The following is a 19797-nucleotide window of genomic DNA, read 5'->3' on the forward strand; positions in this document are numbered from 1 at the left end:
AGACTTCTGAAACTTGTTTATATACAATTCTAACCGTTATTAAAAGTAATGAAGAATCAAGCTGAACAATGTTGCTCATGTAGACTAAGATGAAGAAGGGTCTCCACACAGCAGGGTGAAGCAACACTATATTCCAGTGCACTACATCCGTGTCTTTTCAAATAATTTACTGGCACTTAAGTCCTCTGAACTCAAAATAGCTTGGTTTGATGTGAATTTCTCTCTACTTTATAAAGAAGAGTGCTCATACTGGACAGAAATTATAGCTAATATTTTGGTGTGGGTAAATCACATAAGAGGCAAGTGACAGAGACAGGAGGCAGCACCACAGGAGACACTTTCATGTTCCTGATTAAGGCGCCTCTTTCGCTGGGAAGAGACAGGTGACGACAGCTCCGATATAAGCTCACCAGGGAAATCAGCTACCACCCCACAGTAGTCTCTGTACCCCTGTTTTGCTACCTTACAACCTCCCATTTGTGTGTGTGTGCGCACGTCCTTCAGGTGCAACATCCAAAAGAAAACGGAGGCCCAAGCGTATTAAGGGCTGAAAATGAGGATTGTGCAGTGAATGGAGATCCCATGGCGCATGTCCACAAAGGCTTGATGGCAAATAGCCTTGCTTCAGCAGGGAGGGAGCAGACAGAACCACTTCAACTAGATCAATAATACTTGAGGAAAGGCAAGATTCTTATAGTGAATGTTGCTTGCTTAAGGAGCGAGAAATCAAGGAAAAAAGCTAACCCTCCATGACATTTTTCTTCTCGTCCTTGTCTTTTCTTAAATAATTTAACAAGTGCTGAGATGAGATCAGAGAAGCCCAAATTTCTCATTATTTGCTGTCAAGAAAAATAGGACTGCTGTCATATGGAAAGGTGCGGAATGTTTTGGAGTGTTGCTCTCTCTCCCAGCAGGTTCCCCAAAAGCATCCTTGTAGCCATTTAATAGGCTAACATATGAGCTCTATAGGCTTTAGTTCATATTTTACTATGAAAAGCACTTGACTGTATTTTAATTGTGTTACAGTACTGGTTCAGGCTGAGGAAGTGTTCCAGACCGGCTTGCTGAAGAGTTTTTTTTTACTTAAAAAATACCGAGCTACATCCTCACTATCTCCGTCCGTCTGTCTTGAGGGAAGGGGCGTAATCATGTGAGTGATGGATAACTGACTGCACACTTGCACAACATTTCTTTCACACTGTTTCCCTTTATGTTGCAAGCTGAACCATGGAGGCATGATTTCAAGCGTCAACATTGTGTGCGCTGTAATTTAGCTTTTCCTGACTACTGTAATTGCCTTGTCAGGTTTTTTATCCTGTAAAACTAAGGGCATCAGCTTGTATTCTTTACCCGACTGTCGAGAGCTGTTCGACAAAACACACTAATGCCCATAGCTGGGTGGCTCTGTTTTTGAAGCACGTAATAAGGGCGCGTGCACAACATAATTGTCCTGCATGTTCTGTTGTCTATGTTGCAGTGAAAGAAGGGTGGTGGTAGTATTTCCCCAAAACATTAGGCCAGAAGGATTGGCACAAAACACAGTCACGGTTCCCACATGGTGAAGCCCAATGACTTTGATGGTCCCATAACTTTTCATCTCACAATAGCGTGAAGTTCAAAGAAAAACAGAGCCAAGGTATGACCAAGGTTTCCACACTGTGGTAACTAGTCTGGTCTTACAATAATACAAACACACCGAGCAATTTAGTCAGTCTTCCTTCAAATTGCTGCTGATTTGAGTTGGTATTCTTATTCATAAATCTGCTGTTTATTTTTTGTGTTAATCGTTTTGTCTACGAATTGCTCAAAATAGCACATTCACAGAAACAAAGGCAACGTCTTCACTCTCCTTGTTTTCAGCATTTATTTCAATAGTTGCTGAATAATTGTTGAAATGGTTTCAGCTCCAGTGTTGATGTTGACGATGAAGTGGCCTAAATGCAGCAGGCATCAGTTGGTGGAAGTACTTTGTGGTTGACAAAAGCCGCATTGTGTAGAAATGAGTCTGTGACATGGCGATTTCGAGCCCTTTTACAAGCCTCATGTTTTGCTACACCATCTGTTTCAGGGCACAGAAAGCTATCCAACATCCTAAAGATGTCTCCCTGCACCTCTTTGACCTTCAGAAGGGTGTAAAGGTCATTCAGAGAGAATCAATCTGAAAAGAGAGTCCCTTTATGGACAGAAATACTTAGCACAAAGGTTTCATTTTCTACAATGTTCCCCATCGGCTCTATCTGCAGTCCAGCTGAACCTTTCTTTTTTTGGTGTGTTTTTAATAAGTGATCAAGTTCCTGCAGATTCTTATCGACAAGTTTCATGAGAAACATTGTCATGATTATAACATATGTATTAGTTTTATGGTGTAAACCAGAGTGTGATACTTTCTGACATTAATAAAACGCTTTATTGATGCACAACCAGTCAATTAAAAATATTCAAATGGGAAATTAGTCTAGATAATGGCCATCAAGGCGTCTTTAAAGGCGTTGCTTTGTCTGATCATTAGTCCAAGACCAAATATATTGAGTTGATGAGCAGAAAATATGTTTATGTCGGGAGTTTATGCTTGAATATCACAATCAAAACAGTAATCATTAATCAATAAATCTACTTATCATTTCAGCTCTATGATTGACATTTTTGTTGTTGTCAAAAACAGGCCAACCAGAGGAGAACCTCTCATATTTGCTCAGTTTACATTGAGCAGAGCCTTGTTTGTCACCTCAGGGCAAAGCAAGCCTGTGTGCTGCTGCGGACAATGGACAGCAAATGGAGAATTATGTACAACACACAATATTATTAGTGTGAGTATAATGGCTCCCCTCCTTCACCCCGGCCGGATGGACACATTTTTAGAACGCTGTGCAACCAAACCAACAATAGGACTCATGCTCGGCAAACAAAATGCCCGATCACATGACTCGTGCTAATGCTGCATGTTATTCAGGAAAATAAGGCAAACACTCTAATGTGCATGTAGAGGTTTTTTACAAAATATAAGAATGGAAACGGGCAGAAGAGCACAGCTCACCGAAATAGTCCTCATCAGTACTCTATGCATTTACAAAAAAAAACTTCAACATGAATAGCCGAACCTGCTTTAAACTCTCCCTTCCCGAGATTTACATGTGGTTTCCCGTGTGGCTTGTCGAGAGAGACACATCTCTCTGCCCCTGAAGCAAAAACAACAATGTTCATTTGCTGCATCATGTGTGGTCAACAGACACCTACAGACGACAGCAGGCGGTAACGGGGCTAACGCATTGCCTGCAGTCCCACCTGTCGGGTCCCCATTGTTGCCTCGTAACTAAAAAATCCTGGCTTCATTTTCTCTGGTTTCAGACTGGTCTTGAGGAGAGCCTTTAGTACCTGTGCCGACCTGCTGCTGAGGGATCAGGTGCTGCTTCCGCCTTTCTTCTGAGATTGAGTCGAAGAAGGAGAGAAGGGCTCAAGAAGGAGAAAAGATTTATTTTGCCTTCAGGTGTTTCAAGCCACTTGTGTAATTGATGGCTGCCTCCCTGAAGAAATACCATGTTGTTATCTTTCATATCATAAATCCTTGATGTTCAATGCAGGTTTGAAAGAGCCTCAAAACATATTTTTTAATCAGCTTCTTTCTACGTCTGATGGGGTCTTACATGAAAACAATATTTTCTGCCAAAGGTAATCCAGTTTTGATCAATTCATGAGATTTTTTTTTCAATAGGATTTGATCGCAGGTTTGAAGTGAGTGATGCTTAGTTGGAAAATGGGATGTCCCATACCCCAGAGCAACAATCACAATGCAGCGATATTCAAATCAAAATGTGATGACAGAGGCAGACAAGCTGAGTTGTTGACTGTTAAATCTTCTCTTTTTTTGCAGGATTGCATAGCAGGAGTTAATTCAAGAGAGAGACTTGAGTGCACAGAACATCATATCTTGTTTGCTTCCACCTCTGTGGTTTACTACAATTCCCAGAGTACCTGCTGACAATCCCCAGACAACCGGTGGAAACACTACTACTACACAATAATAGCGCTGGAACAATAAGCCCAAAGGAAGCGGCGAGTCCTGCTCTGCAGCTCAAAACGCAGGATGTCTTGTGACCAAATTGCATTCTGGTCCATTACGGACGCTGTCCAAGTAACGTATCGCTTTATTGCATTGGTTTAAGTAATGGGGGAAAAAATGTGATTCTGAAGGACTGATATCAAAAATGGCTGTTTCCTGTTGATGTATTAGAAAGTGAAGTTCTCCATTTCATTGAGGCTTCAGTGGAAAAACATTTCAACATGATGACACGTTGTCTGTGTTTGACTCGTTATGCAAGGTGATGAGGAAAAAATACAGTGCCAAGCAACCAAATAGACCTCGGACTGCCAGGTAGATTGCCAAAACCATGTCCCATTAGCTTCTCCGTTGGAGATATGCTCTCATACATTCAACAACACGCTGAAAATATTTGCAATCGTAATTTCTGCCCTTGCTGTAGACTTACTCTAACTAGCTAACATAAACTGTCATTCAAACCTTGCAGCTGGATGAGAGACACACCATAAAGACTTCAGAATACCCGGACATTTCTGCAAATAATTCAAGAAACTCTTGCATTTTTCCCTTTGATTAGCAAGGGAGTTTAATATGAGACTTTAAAAGGGAACCATTTGTCAAGAGTTTTTAATAAATGATGTTCAAGTCCCTTTAAATAACGGTCTCACTCTAAAGATAAAGACGGCACAATCAAAGCAGACAATCCGGCTTTGATTTGGCTTAAATTGTTCTGCGAAACTTCAGCAAAGCACTAAAGTGAGGTAATATCTAGGGGGAAAGTTTCTGTTGGTGCTGGAAGCAATGGGAGCATACATAAATGTTACCATAAGGCTTAAGAACATATGTACATACAGTACACTTAGGAGAGAGAACACATTTTTATACAGTGCATCTGTCGAAGAGTATCTAAAGCTTTGTGTATGCCTCTGCACATCATTGGCAGTATCACAGAGCCATTTTGATCCATTTTTCTCTGAGCGAGACAGATGGGGAAAGATAAAAGTACATTACAAGAAGGGTGATTATCACTCTAAATGACTCGCCATAAGGTTTCCTAGAAATTGATCTTGTGGCTCGATCATTAGTCTTTGAAACGTTCTCCTCTTTACACTCGACCACACAAGCCTTCGTAAAAACCCTCTTAAAAAATGTAATAAATTGCGTAAGCAGATGAGCTGCACAAGTGCGTGGACTGCTCTTAAGACAGCAGCCTGCTGCTGGAGTGACCGGGTGCTAAGTGCACTCAGAAATCCCGTCCATTATATCGTGAATTATGTATTTGAAGGGCGTAGGCCAGGGGACCGGAGGGGAGAAGTGCTTGTGAGGTGCCTGTGGGTAGACCTGGGGCAGATCATAGGAGAGCTCACAGTCCTGACTCTTACCGTCCGCCAACAACTCCCATTAACGACGTGCCATTAAAGGCAACATTAGGCCATTAACAAAGCGCAACCACAACGCTTACTACTTATCCATTAACCCTTGCTAATGCAATGCAGTGCCGAACATTTTGGCAATTACTTCATTTTCCTGTTTCAGGAAGAGCGGACATTAACCCACCAACGGCTCTGGGCTACGAATGAATAAGATTGGTTTTCAAATTCCCTGACAGTACCCAAGACTATAGGGGAAGCTAATGGATTCCTATGTCTCGGCTGTACTATAAAGACCGTGTTTCTCAGGTAGGAATTTCAAAAAGCTCTACCTCTGCAAGGGGAATGCAGAATCAAGTACATATTGTGTGTTTATGTTAATATATAAACAAATACATTTAATTCCGTGCCTTTCTTCTATGCAAGGGAACTGAGTTCAACTGACATTCATTCATACATGAAAGCATCAAAGCATCAAAGGAAAGGACGTGTGTCAAATTTGCTTATGAATTTATATCAAATGCTGTTTTTGTGTACAGGATATCAAAGCTGGTCACTTTAGACGTGTGATTAGAAACCACTCATTCATTCTTAATTACTACTGAGTCATGTAAATGTGATAACTTTCTCAGATGCCAAAGAGGCTTCAAACTTTATTATGCTGGAGGAGTGTTATTGAATTTCTCCTGCTCGCCCAAGCCTAATGATGAGCTTGCATCCACACGCAACAACTCTGCCTGTAATCACAGAGGCTTTGAATCAAAGTTTATCTCACGGTTACTTAAACACTTCTAAGACTTTCTTCAAAAAAATTGAGCTCTTAAATCCAAAGGTTTTTTAAATATTTGCACAATCTTGGTGAGTCTTTAACCACATTTCAGCAGCACGGGTACAGCACACTTTATAACATATTCCATCAACTGCAGCTTGGATTCATTTTAGTGCGTTCAACTAGACTCACAACATTTTAGTTGCATGCATCGGAGTTTAGCCTTAAAACCGGTACATGATCACATGGTTCAATGGATTCCAAATGCTTTTGAGAGTTTGACATTATGAGGCACAGATCAATGCACAGAGAGGGCAGGACTTGCTGTTTGAAAAATCTATTTTCAGCCTACGTAATTACAATCACAGACCCTTTTCCTCCAGCAATCACTGGGAAGTATAGTCAACCCAATTAAGGCTTAAAAATGCAGTCACACTGATAATTAAATAAATATTTACTGCCTAATAAAATAAATGTTGGGGTTAAAGCGATGCAGCAGATGGTGTGATGCTCCAGATGGAGCCCCTAAAAGTGAGTAATGCTTCTTACTAATGAATATAGTGCCCTTTGAATTACTGACGACTTTGAACTGATACTCATAAATCCAAGTCCATGAAGTGAATCCTCAAGTTGTTCTAACCTTTTTAATTTTTTCTCCAGCCTGTGCAGCTACATGTGTTAATAGGCAGTTTTAAAATACTGACACATTCAAAACAACCTTCTTGACATCAAAGTGCTCGTCGTTTCGGCAGGTCTCTTCAAGAGGTATCACATCAGACGGGTGGTTTCAGTTTTATTCATACGCTCCATAAACCTCCGAGCCTCGCCTGCCTTAAGCAAATGAGGCTACCAGAGCAGGACTGACTTCCAGGATGTCCGATTATAGATTGGACATCGTTTGTGATCAGTTTTATTTATAGCCCAAAGGGTCCTCGTCACTAACGTCATCCAGCAAAAGAGAGAGAAAGGGAGACAGACTAATACTGGAACGATTAATCAATGACAAAGTGAATCCATCCACAGAAAATAAATAGTCAAAATTGTTTGATATGTTCATGTCATTTATCAAGCTAAAATGTCAAACATAATGCTGATTCCAACCTTTAAAGTGTAAGGATTTCTCTCTTTCGTAGAACTGTGAATTGATATGTTTTGGGCTCTTTTTCAGACAAACCTAGCAATTTAAAGAATTGTATTTTATTTTATACCTAAAGATTGATTAGCTAAGAGAAAAATAATCATCAACAGCTTGCGTTGTATTAAATTGATAAATTGGTCCTAGCTCACTACAAACCCTCTTGCAAAACATTGGTGACTAATGAAGATTTTGCAGTGATTAATAAAATATGTATTTTGTATTTGATTTGCTTGGTCCATGGAAGAGATTGGTGAAAAACTGGCCATCACAATTTCTCAGAGGCCAAGGTGATTCAATGTCTTGTTTTGTCTGACCAACGGTCCAAAATATATGTATTTTACTGTGATATAAAAGAGAAAGACGAAGCAGCAAATTGCCATTCGAGATGGTTGAACTAGAGACTGGTTGGCATTTGAAAAATTACAGATTGCTAATCGTTTCAGCTCTTAATTGTTGAATTTAATCGTTTACGAGGTAGAAATGTCCAACACTATTATTCTCTGTTTTATATCATTGCAAACTAAATATATTCAGTGTTTTGGACTGTCATATTTGCACATGTTATTTATATATAATATCACATCATTGATTGGGTATTTCTACGTTATTTATACGACAGAAATAACAGCTGAATCTGCAATGATAGTGATAGTTAGTTGCAGCCAAGACCCCTGCCAAACCCTCATGCTAAACATATTATATATGCTAAGAGACCGAGCACTACAGGAGGGCAGATTGAAACATCCACTGCACCATCAGACTAAAAGCATCCTCATACTGGTAGAAAAATCTGTTATATGTTTTTTTCTTATTTTTTTTATATTACCCTAGGTAGCAGCTACACATCCCACTATTTACCCCAACTGCAATAATCTTTATGTTCAAGCACCTGCAGGTCTGTCTCCACCATAAGTGCTCCCTTTCCTGTAAAAGTGGCCCCGCCCTGTTCTTGCCCCTTTTCCGCCATAAATAGGAAATCCTTTGAACATCTGCGGCACATTGGGCCTGGGGGAGCACTTGTGTTTACTATTATACTATCTGTTTGTCCATATTACAGTTGCAGGTGCCTGAGGATACCAATCAAACCTGCTGCCACAACAAAGCCCCTGTTGAAGGTAAAGGCAGCCTTGTCCACACAGCAGAGCTGGCCACAGAGCCACACACAGCCAGAGCGGCAGAGAAAGAGTGGGATGAACTCGCCCAGAGCCCATCACTTCTCTACGTGGCTAAACAAGAATGCATCGATCTTAAAGTGCTTCATTAGACACCGCGTGAGCCATGGACAAATAGTTTCTCCAACACAAAATGGATGATTAGTGGAAAGATGTGCAAAAGTTGTAGTATTGTCTCAATGTAATGCACAGCTCCTACTTTGCCTTATCAATAATGCATGCCGTGCTATGCTGTAAACAACAGAACATATTAACAGGTAGATATTTCCATTTGTTCAGCAGATGGCTTGTGTAGCTTTCATCACTGGTAATTGCCGTGCCGAGGCTGCTACTTTCACATTAGTTGAGCAAAGAGTCATGTAGGCTGTTGTGCACTCATAATGACGGGCCTGACCTTCTAACCGTTCACTGTGAAACAGAGCAGGCAATGCTCCCCATTCCAATAAGCCAAACAACCTGGTTGGTATTAAGAGGGCATGACGGTTTCAAATTGTGTCCTGCGTTAGCTTCTGGCTCTGAGGGGGTCCTAAAGCCTCGGCTGGCTCAACAGAGCAGAGAGCGATGGGAGGAATACATGGAATGCAGATAATACATACAAAGGATTATGCACCTGCTTGCACATCAAATCTGAGTGGTTTCACATTTAATACCCATGGACCAACGTCTGCTTTGATGGGAGGGCTGTGAAAGGCTGGAGATTAACATGGGCTGTCCCACCACTGAGTCTCTCCATGACTGCAGGACGTTCACATTTACGTGGCGGGATAACCGCTAACATTATTCGGCTGGAAGGTTTTACTGGTGTTAACTCCAATGGCGCCAAGCTGTTTTTTCTGTATGTTGAATTTGTGTATTCAATAAACTATTTGTTTGTGTGAAACACAAAAAAAGACAATTTATCTTTCAAAAGCAAGGTCACTAAATGCAATATCCTACTTTTTCTAAAGACACACAACAGATATCCAACCCAATCGTGTGCCTTTTGTTTGCGTCTTTTGTTCCTGTACAATTAGATGACCACTCTCAGTTCATGTCCTTCCACATATGTCACCGTCGTCTTGGGTAAACAGGTCCTTTAAGGCATGATAATTTAATTAGGAGTCGCTATTGCGTTTTCTTTTTCCATTATGACATGAGAAGAAGCCATACATCAGGGTAAGTGCTTTAACCCTCCAGCCTGGCGTTGCACATCTTTAAACGCTCCCACTCTGTGGTACATCCAGAACAAGAGCAGAACAAGCCCTGCAGATCCAACCGATAGTGAGCAGCACACAAACACCACACAAACACAAAATCTGCCAATGAGCACCTTTGGAAGATATCTACAACATATCTACAATATGGCCGAGTGAGCTTGGGGGTATGAATCTCCATGGGACTGCTCTGCACAGACTACCCCCCTTCAAGCGAACTAAGTCAACACGCTGTTCAGAAAGTTCTCTGGACCAACAAGCGGCTTCAACTGCAGGGTCAGACAAAAATGCAGGAGCTCGGGGCAACGGCTGCTCTGAAAGTACAGAAAGGGCTATAAATTGCAACAGAACAAAAGAATCGCTGATAAATAAGGACATTTGCTGCGGTGTGAAAAAACAAAAACAAAGCCATAGTTGTAGAAACTACACACGTATTTGGAAATACGCCATGCAAATGTATTTCAAGCTACGCTAGCGGCACGGCGCTACAGATGGCGATGTCGGTCGTTTGCGCTACCACTTTGTTCCAAACTGAATATCTCAACAAGTATTGTATGGATTGCCATGAAGTGTTGGACAGACATTAATGTTACACTGACAAATGAAGCTTATTGACTTTGATGGTCCCCTGGCGTTTCCTCTGGCGCCACCATGAGGTCAAAATGTAGCTGTTTTGAAGGACTTATCTCAACAACTATTAGAAGATTGCATTGAAGTGTGTTCCAGACTAGAGCTGTGGAGTCAATTGTTTGATTAGATCAGCAGAAAATTAATCAGTAATTATTTTTCTACTCAACGAATCATCACTTTCGCAGCCCACGTACAGACATTCATGGTCTCCTCAGGATGCATTTTAATTTCCTCGGGGACCCCTTATCTTTCCCTATAGTGCTTCTTTAGGTCACAATTTTAATATATCCGAGACTTTAATGACCAAATACCTGCAAAAATAATGTCTTTCTCGTCATACTCATCTGCACTCAAGTTTTTAGTGTTTGTAAACAAATTAGCAAATGTTAGCATGCTAAATGTTAGCATGCAGTGTATAGCCTTGTTTTAAAGCTCACTAGAACTTCTCAGCAGAAGGAAAACAAATTTACCAACTGAGCAAGAGGAGAGAAAATCACATCTAAAAACTAACTTTCTTAGGCGCTACTCTTATGTTAATATTACAAACATGCATATTTGCAGATGTAATGACCTGAGATATGAAAATGCAATGAACACAATACATTACTGAGGAAAATAAGACATATATTCATTCAAGCATGCTATCAGAGGAAATGGTCCCCTGAGCAGAAAGGTGACAATTATTCGAAACCCAGTGGGAGATATTATTGGGTGAACAAATGACAAACGGTGGGTGTGATATGCTCTTGGTTTGGTGTGTCCGTTGGTGTTGGCTCTGTTTATACGTGAGCGTGCTGTGACAATGAGACAGGTAATCCTGAGATTTCCTCAGAAAAGAAGCATTGACACTCACTAAAAAAAAAGTCGTTCCAGTGTCAGTGTGTGCCATTTTTTGCTGTGTGACCAGACCCCGCACAAAATGAAATGAAATGAGCATCATTATATGAGGAAATGATGTGTCATCTCTTCCTGTATGCACTACTTGTATGTGGGGGGAAATGAATGGCAGCATAATGGGTTATGGCATCTTCATTACTCAAAATGAAACCCTGCAAAGTTCATTTAACAATATCCTCACTCTCAACAAGACAGGCACTGTAATAAAGCAACTTTATATGGCAAGCCTTGGGTAGACAAGCTGCCTGTGAATATGCTCTTAAACGCTCCTGCTTTTTCGTTTGCGACCACCTTGCCGTCAACACAGTGAAATAAGAGTCATGCGCGTTGTTTTCCTGTGCCAAGGGTATAGTCATTAGAAAAGTCGGTGTTTAAAATGCACCAGTGGGATGTGTAGTGCATAGAGATTCTCCCCAGGAACACGAGGCTACTTGACCTCTTAAGACGTTCCATTAGAAAATGAAGTATTGCATCTAATTAATAGACAAGCATCTCTTCACCTTGCGTGTTAGGTCTGGCAGTGAAACAGCTGAATACTTAACTGCAAAGAAGAGTGTCTAATCATAAAACATCCAACACAGCCACCATTTATCAGCCAAAGCGTCGCTAGTGAGGTAGCCACCACACGACTTCTCAGAGCGACATCTGATGTTGAATCTGAGGACATAAGGCTGCTCTCTCTGATGCTTTTTGTTAATGAGATCGTTTTGATGCAAGGATTACATTTCTTCTCACTTAATTATGGCTTTTCCAAGAAGTTGCACACCAGAAAGTGGTCCTGGGGCCACAGTGGAAGACTAAGTTATGTGTGAATGTCTTTCATTAGAGGATTAATGAACAGTTAAGAGTGAGCAACCCTTCCAGACAGATTCCAATAATAATCTATATTTAATGAATAGAGTAAACATATTCTCTCAACCATCAGTTATTTAAATGGCCTATCCATTATTTTTGGATATATGACCTGTACACAATTGTTGGTAAATATTTCAGGTAAATATAATGTTTATCTCTAAAAGGGCCAGTCTGTATATGATTTGTATGATTCGTGGTGAGGCTGCAGTTTGCCACCAACTGAATCTTCTCCTGTGTGCCAAGCGTGTCGGAGAACTGCGGTGGCGGATGCAAAACACACAAATGGCCCTCTCCAGACCCAATCTTTGGTTTGTTCTTTCTAGGCTACTGTAGAAACATGGCACCCCAACAAAGTGGTCTCTGGAAATGGGGCCCACTCTGTATGAAGTTATAAAGGGCTTAATCTGAGCTAACGGAAATACAACCATTCTTATTTTCAGGGGATCCATGAAAACATGCTTATTATATTATATTACATTCCTACCAAAAGATTGCCCTAAATGCTACACACTGACAGACTTTAAAACCCATTAATCCATTTCTTTTGCAACAATTAACTCAGGTTGGTGCGAGGTGTGGACTCTGCAGTCAGCGTGTTGTAGCCTGTAGCTTGCTGGTTAATGAGACAGTAAAATGATTAAAGATAAGCATCACATCAATTGGGAATCTAATAGAATAAAGCAGCATGAAAGCTAGTAAAAGAGTAAAGCTTTAGTTTACAAAATTATAGCGACCATTGTGAGAAAAACACCATGATTTTAAATTTCAAGGGTAGCATCCAGCATGTGAGAATATGCCTCGGCTTTTCTGCCCTTTTCCATGAGCACATTCTCCCAAGTGTATTGATATATGGATGACCCAGAGAAGATGAGCCAACCATTTAATCTTCTATATGTTTCACACTTAGGCACTAACTGTTAGTGACTAACAGACTGTCAGGCTTTTAATTCCAATCAGAGATATACTCTTGCTATACCCTGTGAAAGATCATCTCCTTGAATGAGAACTCCTGTCTCCGGCAAGTTCAACCGAAGCAGTATATAATCAAAGATAGCTCCGGGCTCTCGCAGACTGCCGCAGCAGTCTATGAGGGAAGAATGGTGGACATCAGCGCAACACAAAGAAACAGCTTTTAAAATGGCGGGAATGTGAATACCGAGGTCAAATGGAGACACAAGACTGTTCTGTTGAGTCCTAAAGGCAGTGCGTAACAGGGAGCAACACAATGTATCATGACTGAAAAATTGCTAAACAGCGTCTGAATGAATAGAGATTTCTCAGTACTGCGGACGAGCTTTTGGCCCAACAGAGGATGATTCAGAAATGAATGGAAGACAAAACTCTGTGTCATTTTATGAGTTGGCCCCGGGCTCCAAATGGATGTTTCACCTTTTGTACAAAAGCTGTGTCAACCCGCCTGACTTCTTTGAACCTCAGACAAAGTCAAAATAAAGGCCTAACACACTAGCAATCTCCTGTCTTGCCACTTTGAGTCTCATAAATAGGCAGAGATAATGATTTTATGGAAGTGGAGGCATAAACGAACAAACCCCCATCATGGGTCAGTAGGAGCCCCTGCTGCTGACGCTCTGCTGTTAGTGGTGAAAAAAATATTTGTCTTTGCCTAATCTAGAAGATACATTTTAATGAGAAAAAGAAGTTAATTAAACGTAATTTACAAAAGCCACATAAGCACACTCTCTGACTTTTCATACGCCCCTTTGTAGTATTCCTTAAATATTCTCTGAGGTCGAACGATTAACATCACAGTTAATGGAGAGCTCGCAAAGAATTCATTAAAACATAGCAATGACTCTAATGGAGAATTTGAACAAAGATCCAGGCCCTGCTGAAGATGGGTGTGGCCACAGGCTTTTCATATGGAGGAGAAACCCCCACCCTACCCAGTCAGGTTGCACATGTGAAGTGCAGGGAGAGGCAGCCGCTACTCTGTGCCCTCTCCGAGGGGTGTGTGCTGTTCCATATTAATGACAAAGAGAAAAGCGGGAGCAAGAAGTCACTATCATACACTCATTTGTTAAAAAAAGAGTCAGCATCACAATACAGTCGGCGGGAGTCCACAGGAAATCCAGTGAAAGCGTGGGGGCTGCGTCAATGACAAAAGAGAGAAACAACCTCACTTTTTGTCCCTGAGACAAGGGCTGCCCAATCTCAGAGTGCTGTTGGGCTTTCACCAAAACCAAGGATACCTTCATGCATTTCAATAGGGGTATTCCTGCATAAAGAACGAAGCACTACTGCATAGCACAGTCATCCCTCTCCTGTTGTTAAGCCTTTCTTTATAGCTGAAACAATAGAACTCTGGCCCCACCCCTTGAATAACAAATAAACCATTATTTTGCACGGCAGAGCGAGGAACCTGTGTGCACAATGAGAAAAGTGAGAAAATGGCCAAGAGTAAACTGAGACGATAGCTTGTTTGGTAATACACTACAACAACTCAGTCTAACCATGTAAAGTGTGCAGCACGTATGAAAAGTGAACAAAGTGCTAAATTCAACCGCCGTTTTTTTTAACCTGGCGAGCAAATTACACCGAAAAAAATCAACAGCTGAAGAGGCCATTTTAGCTGAGATTGTAAAAATAAAAGATATCTCACACTCTGATCCTAAAAGTGGGACAAACCAGTCGTCAGAGTGTAACTAAGATTCAATTGCTGCTGTTTTACTGATAATCATGTGCGTAAAACTGTCACAGGCGAACAAAAGACCTTTTTTCTCATTGAGTCATTGCCTCAGAGTGATTGCTTTTGCCACACAAGTCCTTTCATTTTCTCTTTTCAAAAGCTCTCATACATCTCCCAGCTCGGTGAGTCCAGCTGAGAGTGAATTGCTCTCTCTGACGTGTAGGAAACTCAGCATGTCCATGTGGTTGCTCATAATATCTCCACTGCGGTCTCACTACATCTAATCTAAAGGTGAAGTTTGATTTAGTAATGAGACTTTTGGAGCCAATCTGAAAGTCTATACAACAGTTTTAGAGCTTTAGCCATAAAACAACTAATTCTAAAAGTTATAATCGAGTGAACAATTAGGCGAAAACGGTTAGAACTTAGTTTAATGTGTTTTTAACAACTGCACAAATACAAGAATCCTAATGAGACAATGGGCCTCTTCACGGCCCATTGTCTCATTAGGACACCTGTTCAGTGTTCTGCTGGATGTGTGTGTGTGTGTGTGTCTGTGTGTGTGTGTTCTGGGGGGCGGGGGGTTCTTCTCCAACCCACAAGGTCTACAGTATCTGATCAGCTACCCCACCATATGCTCCAGATGCATATGTTATAAGCATAATTTCTCCGGGGACAAGCTGAAGGCATCGGCTTAATTTCTTGCAAATTGTCGTATCCACAGATTTTTCAGGTTACTGATCGACCCTTATATCGAATTTCTGAGTTGCACTAAAAACCTGCTTTTTGCTTTTGTGCAGCATTACATATTATGTAACAGCCATGTTTTAATTTCAGCATAACTTTTGGTTATTTTTAGTTGTACGTCACCCCTTAGCTGGCTACCATGTCAGTAGTTAATTAAGCTTGAGCCCCACATCCGGGCTGCTGCCAGGGGCGCTAGTAGGAATCCTGCACCCCCTGATGAGAGGTGACACTGGGCTCCCCATCGTAATGCTGCTTTAATTTACAGTACGACTTCACCTGTCTGAAGGGCCTCCTCTTGTTTGAGGAGCCCATGGAAGTGCCCCCCTATTTTCTCCATTCTCCAAACCGCCCCTGTGCTCAAATGTTCCCTGATTTCATATTCTGATCGAGGCCTGAGGAAGACATAATGTACAGAATGATCCTTGTGGTACACCTGTGTCTTTCAATGTTGTGATTCTCAGGTGAGTAATGGCATATGCCTCACTTCCTACGCAATACTAAGGTCTTTTTCATCAAAAACTAGTACACTAACTGTGTGATGGCAGGAAAAAATCCACTTCACACCGTAGTTCCACACACAGGACTGAGAGTCCTCACAGGGCTTTTTAAGAGACATTACAAGCTACCAAATCCACATTTGGTAGCTTGTAATCTAGCTTGTAATGTTAAGCATCCAGTAATGGAATGAGTTGAGTGTGGATATCACATTTGGGGACTTTTTAAGCATTTGAATTCCAAAACGTAAGAGGAACTATCGATTAAAAGGCGCTTGGTTTCCTTGGTTTGTTTAGGATCTTTTGCACCCACAAGAAAACCTTTCAATGCTGCAGATTTTCATACCACCTCATGTCTTTCCTCAATTATTCAGATAGTTAAACTTGATGACACAATTTTATTACGTTCTGTAGCTAGCCATGAGCAAAATTGATCAAGAAACAACTACTTCAAGAGAGTACGTTTTAAAGTGACAGCACCAAGATGCAGCACTTCTATTCAAAGTCGTGCTTCGGCTGAGTTGCCATACTTCTCATGAATGCATTTGAATTTTGCATGAGGAGATACAATACAAGTCACAAAGAAATCTCTTTTCAAAGAAGAAACAACCACGAACAGACATCAAGAGTAAAGCGCTTATAAACAAGACGAGACGTGCACACGCACACAAATACATAGTTGTACAGATTCTCTAACACAAGTGTACAATTAAAGCGGTTCTTTCCGGCTCCTGTGCATTAACATCACAACATTTAAGAGACAGGTCTGAACATAACCTGGTTAAAGATGAAAGAAAGGAGACAGACTCCATCTCAGGTGAAATTGGGTGACCCCCACAAGAGATTAGTCCATTAGCAAAAGGGAGAGCCCCACTCGCTTGACAAGTAATACCAGCTGTGACACCGAGTGCTGCCTGTCTGTTCAGGGGGGGTGAGGGTGGTGGTGGGGGAAGGGTGGAGACAGGGGTGAACAAAAAAACAGATGCATCTTTCTGACTATTTGTTCTCAGAGTTATTCAGAGCTCTGTTTTTCTATTCTATCCGGTTGTGGCCATGGCTCGGCCTTTACCGACGAAGCCCCGGGAGCTGTTATTTTTTCATCAGTTCCAATATAATAAACAGAGGCCTGTTTTTTTTTTTATTACAAGCATCGATGCAGTTTTTATTGCAAATCCCAAATTCAATAAAGCCTTTCAGTCAGATTTTGTTTGCCTGTATTGAGAAAATTGAAGAATCACAAACATTTTTGTAACAACAACTCAAGAGAAACCTTCAGTTTGTACAAGACTGACCATCTGTTGTGTAGGCAAACACACACTCACACAAACACACATGTCTTGACCATCACTCCAACTAAACACACAGTAGTGTAGACGACCATAAAGTCTAACCTCATTACCAACTCAGTGCACTCCTCCTGTCTCAAGCACACAGCACTGCAGCGGCACAGCGGTGTAAAAACCCTTAAAAGGGCCATTCATTTCCTCACAAATAAACCACCTGAGCCTGACTGATAGGTGCTGCATGGTGTTAATTTTCAACAACAGGCGCCACCGGGGTGTGACGAGGTGGAAGAAGGGAGTACGGTGAGATCAACCTCTCCAACCCTCTCCTTTCCAAGGGAGTACTTTGAGCTCCTGTGCAGCTCTGCTTAATGGCCTGGCTGAGTGATGTGAGCACATGGTGCTGCTACCTGTTGGCCTGACAGAGCAGACAACAAGGAAGCCTGGAGAAAAGGCAGAACCACCTTCTGCACAAAATTAGGACAAAGAAAAAAGCCCATATTGTCCACATTTGAAAATCATCACTTCATGGCAGGTTGCTGCATTCACATCACACCCAAAGAAGCGTATTTCTTTGCTGTACCTTGGACACATTCACTTGAACAACCAATTCCAACCGTTCACATCCACAATGAATCCAATCCTGCATGTAATTACTAGTGGGAAACTGTCAGGAGCGCTTTCCCCACAGCTAACAGGCAGCCCATAATTACAATAATTCAGACAGGATGCAAACGTGGCATCATTCTGGTCCACAGACTGCGTTCACAGAAATAAAGCACATAAAAACGAGGCATCATCATGACATCATGGCATGAGCACATGGGTGATGATGACTACCTCACTGCCTGCCTCTCCCACCATGAAGGGGATACAAAAAAAGGGTGGCACAAAGGGCAATATTTCATCTCACATAAGCCGTTTATACACAAGAAAAGTTACTTTTACAGATATGACCAGGAATGTACAATAATAAAACATTTAATGAGGTGAGGTAAGTTAAGTTAAGTGAAACTGCCTGGTCTCATTTATCTTGACTTTTTTGTATGCGTTATAGATAATTAGATTTGTTTTCGATAATCGAACAAAATTGCCATGGATACTAATAACCACTGCATTATATGTGGTTTATAGCGACAAACAACCATAAGATAATCATTTTTCATGATTTGAAAAACAACAACTGCAAACAATATCCACATAAAATAAGCACCCATGGCTAGATACTTGATACTAGTAACATGAACTATATATTACAGCTTTCTAATTTCAACAATAAAATACAACAACAAAAAAAGCACGGGCGACACTCCTCCACTTCTCCGCCGGAAATGTGATCGATATCCCTGGCTGAAGTTTTGGTCGCACGCAGGTGCGAGTGCTGGGACTTACTTCCCCCCTCACGTGAGCCACTTGCGGCTTCAATGCACGGACGAAGCCCGCGTGAACGGCACCGCTGCCCGGAACTATTGGGACAAAAGCTTACCTTGGCGGAGGAGCGTGGCCAAGAAGAGGGCGCACACGCAGCTGGCGGACAACAAGTGCATCCTTGCGGGTCTCTCAGATCCTCAGTCGGCTGCTTGTTTCAGAGATTTGTTAAACCACTTGGTGGAGTTTGAGTTTTGTGTTGTTGTAAAGGTGGATTAAAACTCAAATGGTCCTCGCGGGCCCCTGTGGCTGGTGTTCAGTTCAGATGTTCCCCTCTCAACGTGGCATGTGCTCGCCAATTCGCGCTCGCATCAGTGCAGTAGGAACAGGTAATAGCGAGGAGCGCACAGACGAGCACGAGGGCGGGGGATGCTGTCTGCAGCTCCGCCCCCACTCTTCCCTCCCTCGCACCCATTCCTCCCTCTCTTTCCCCCTCCAGCTGCACCCCCTCACCCCCTGCCACCCTCCTCCCACACACAAGTGTACCCCCCTCACCCCACCCCTTTCTTAGACCCCCCCCCCCACACACACACTCCTCCCTTTCACCCCCTTTACTCTCATCTTCAACTCCTCTTCCTTCCCCCAACCCTTCTCTCTATCCAACATGCGCCCTCACTCTGCATGCACGCACACACACACAGACACACACACACACACCCACACCCACACACACACACACACACACACACACACACACACACACACACACACACACACACACACACACACACACACACACAGGAAGAAACATTCAATCAAGCAGCACCTCAGACTTGTCTCATGCAGAATACCCAGAGGTACAATAAATACTATAATCCTAAACATGCATTTAAAACTTAACTGACATAAAGTACATATTAGTACTTGGCGCTTAGGGTCTAGAAAACGCTTTACAAATAAAAGTATCATTATTAGTAGTAGTAGTTGTCAGTATTAGCATGTATCTAGCAGTAACCTGACAATTATTTTTTCAATAAATTAATGAGAAGATCAGTTGGTCTATTAAATGTCAGGAAAACAGCAAACCATCATATTTGAGAAGCTGGATTAAAAGGATTTATCATTTCTGCTTTTAGAAAATGAATAAATTCTCTATAAAGTTGCAGATGACTTGTTCCAGATGAGCTGAACGATTGCG

At 41.7% G+C, this 19797-nt stretch overlaps 1 protein-coding gene across 1 annotated transcript in view; it reads right to left on the minus strand.

Moving 5' to 3' along the window:
* The window catches only part of LOC306742143 (CD166 antigen homolog), a gene marked incomplete at its 5' end in the record, with an annotated part of 32471 nt that extends 13693 nt beyond the window's left edge, over positions 1-18778 (minus strand). Inside the window, one exon of the mRNA XM_079224483.1 lies at positions 18718-18778. Coding sequence (XP_079080609.1) covers positions 18718-18778 — 61 coding nt within the window. The remainder of the gene's footprint in view (positions 1-18717) is intronic.
* Positions 18779-19797: the final 1019 nt, after the last annotated feature.

The sequence above is a fragment of the Taurulus bubalis genome, assembly GCF_910589615.1.
Source record: "Taurulus bubalis genome assembly, chromosome: 10".
NCBI lineage: Eukaryota > Metazoa > Chordata > Actinopteri > Perciformes > Cottidae > Taurulus > Taurulus bubalis.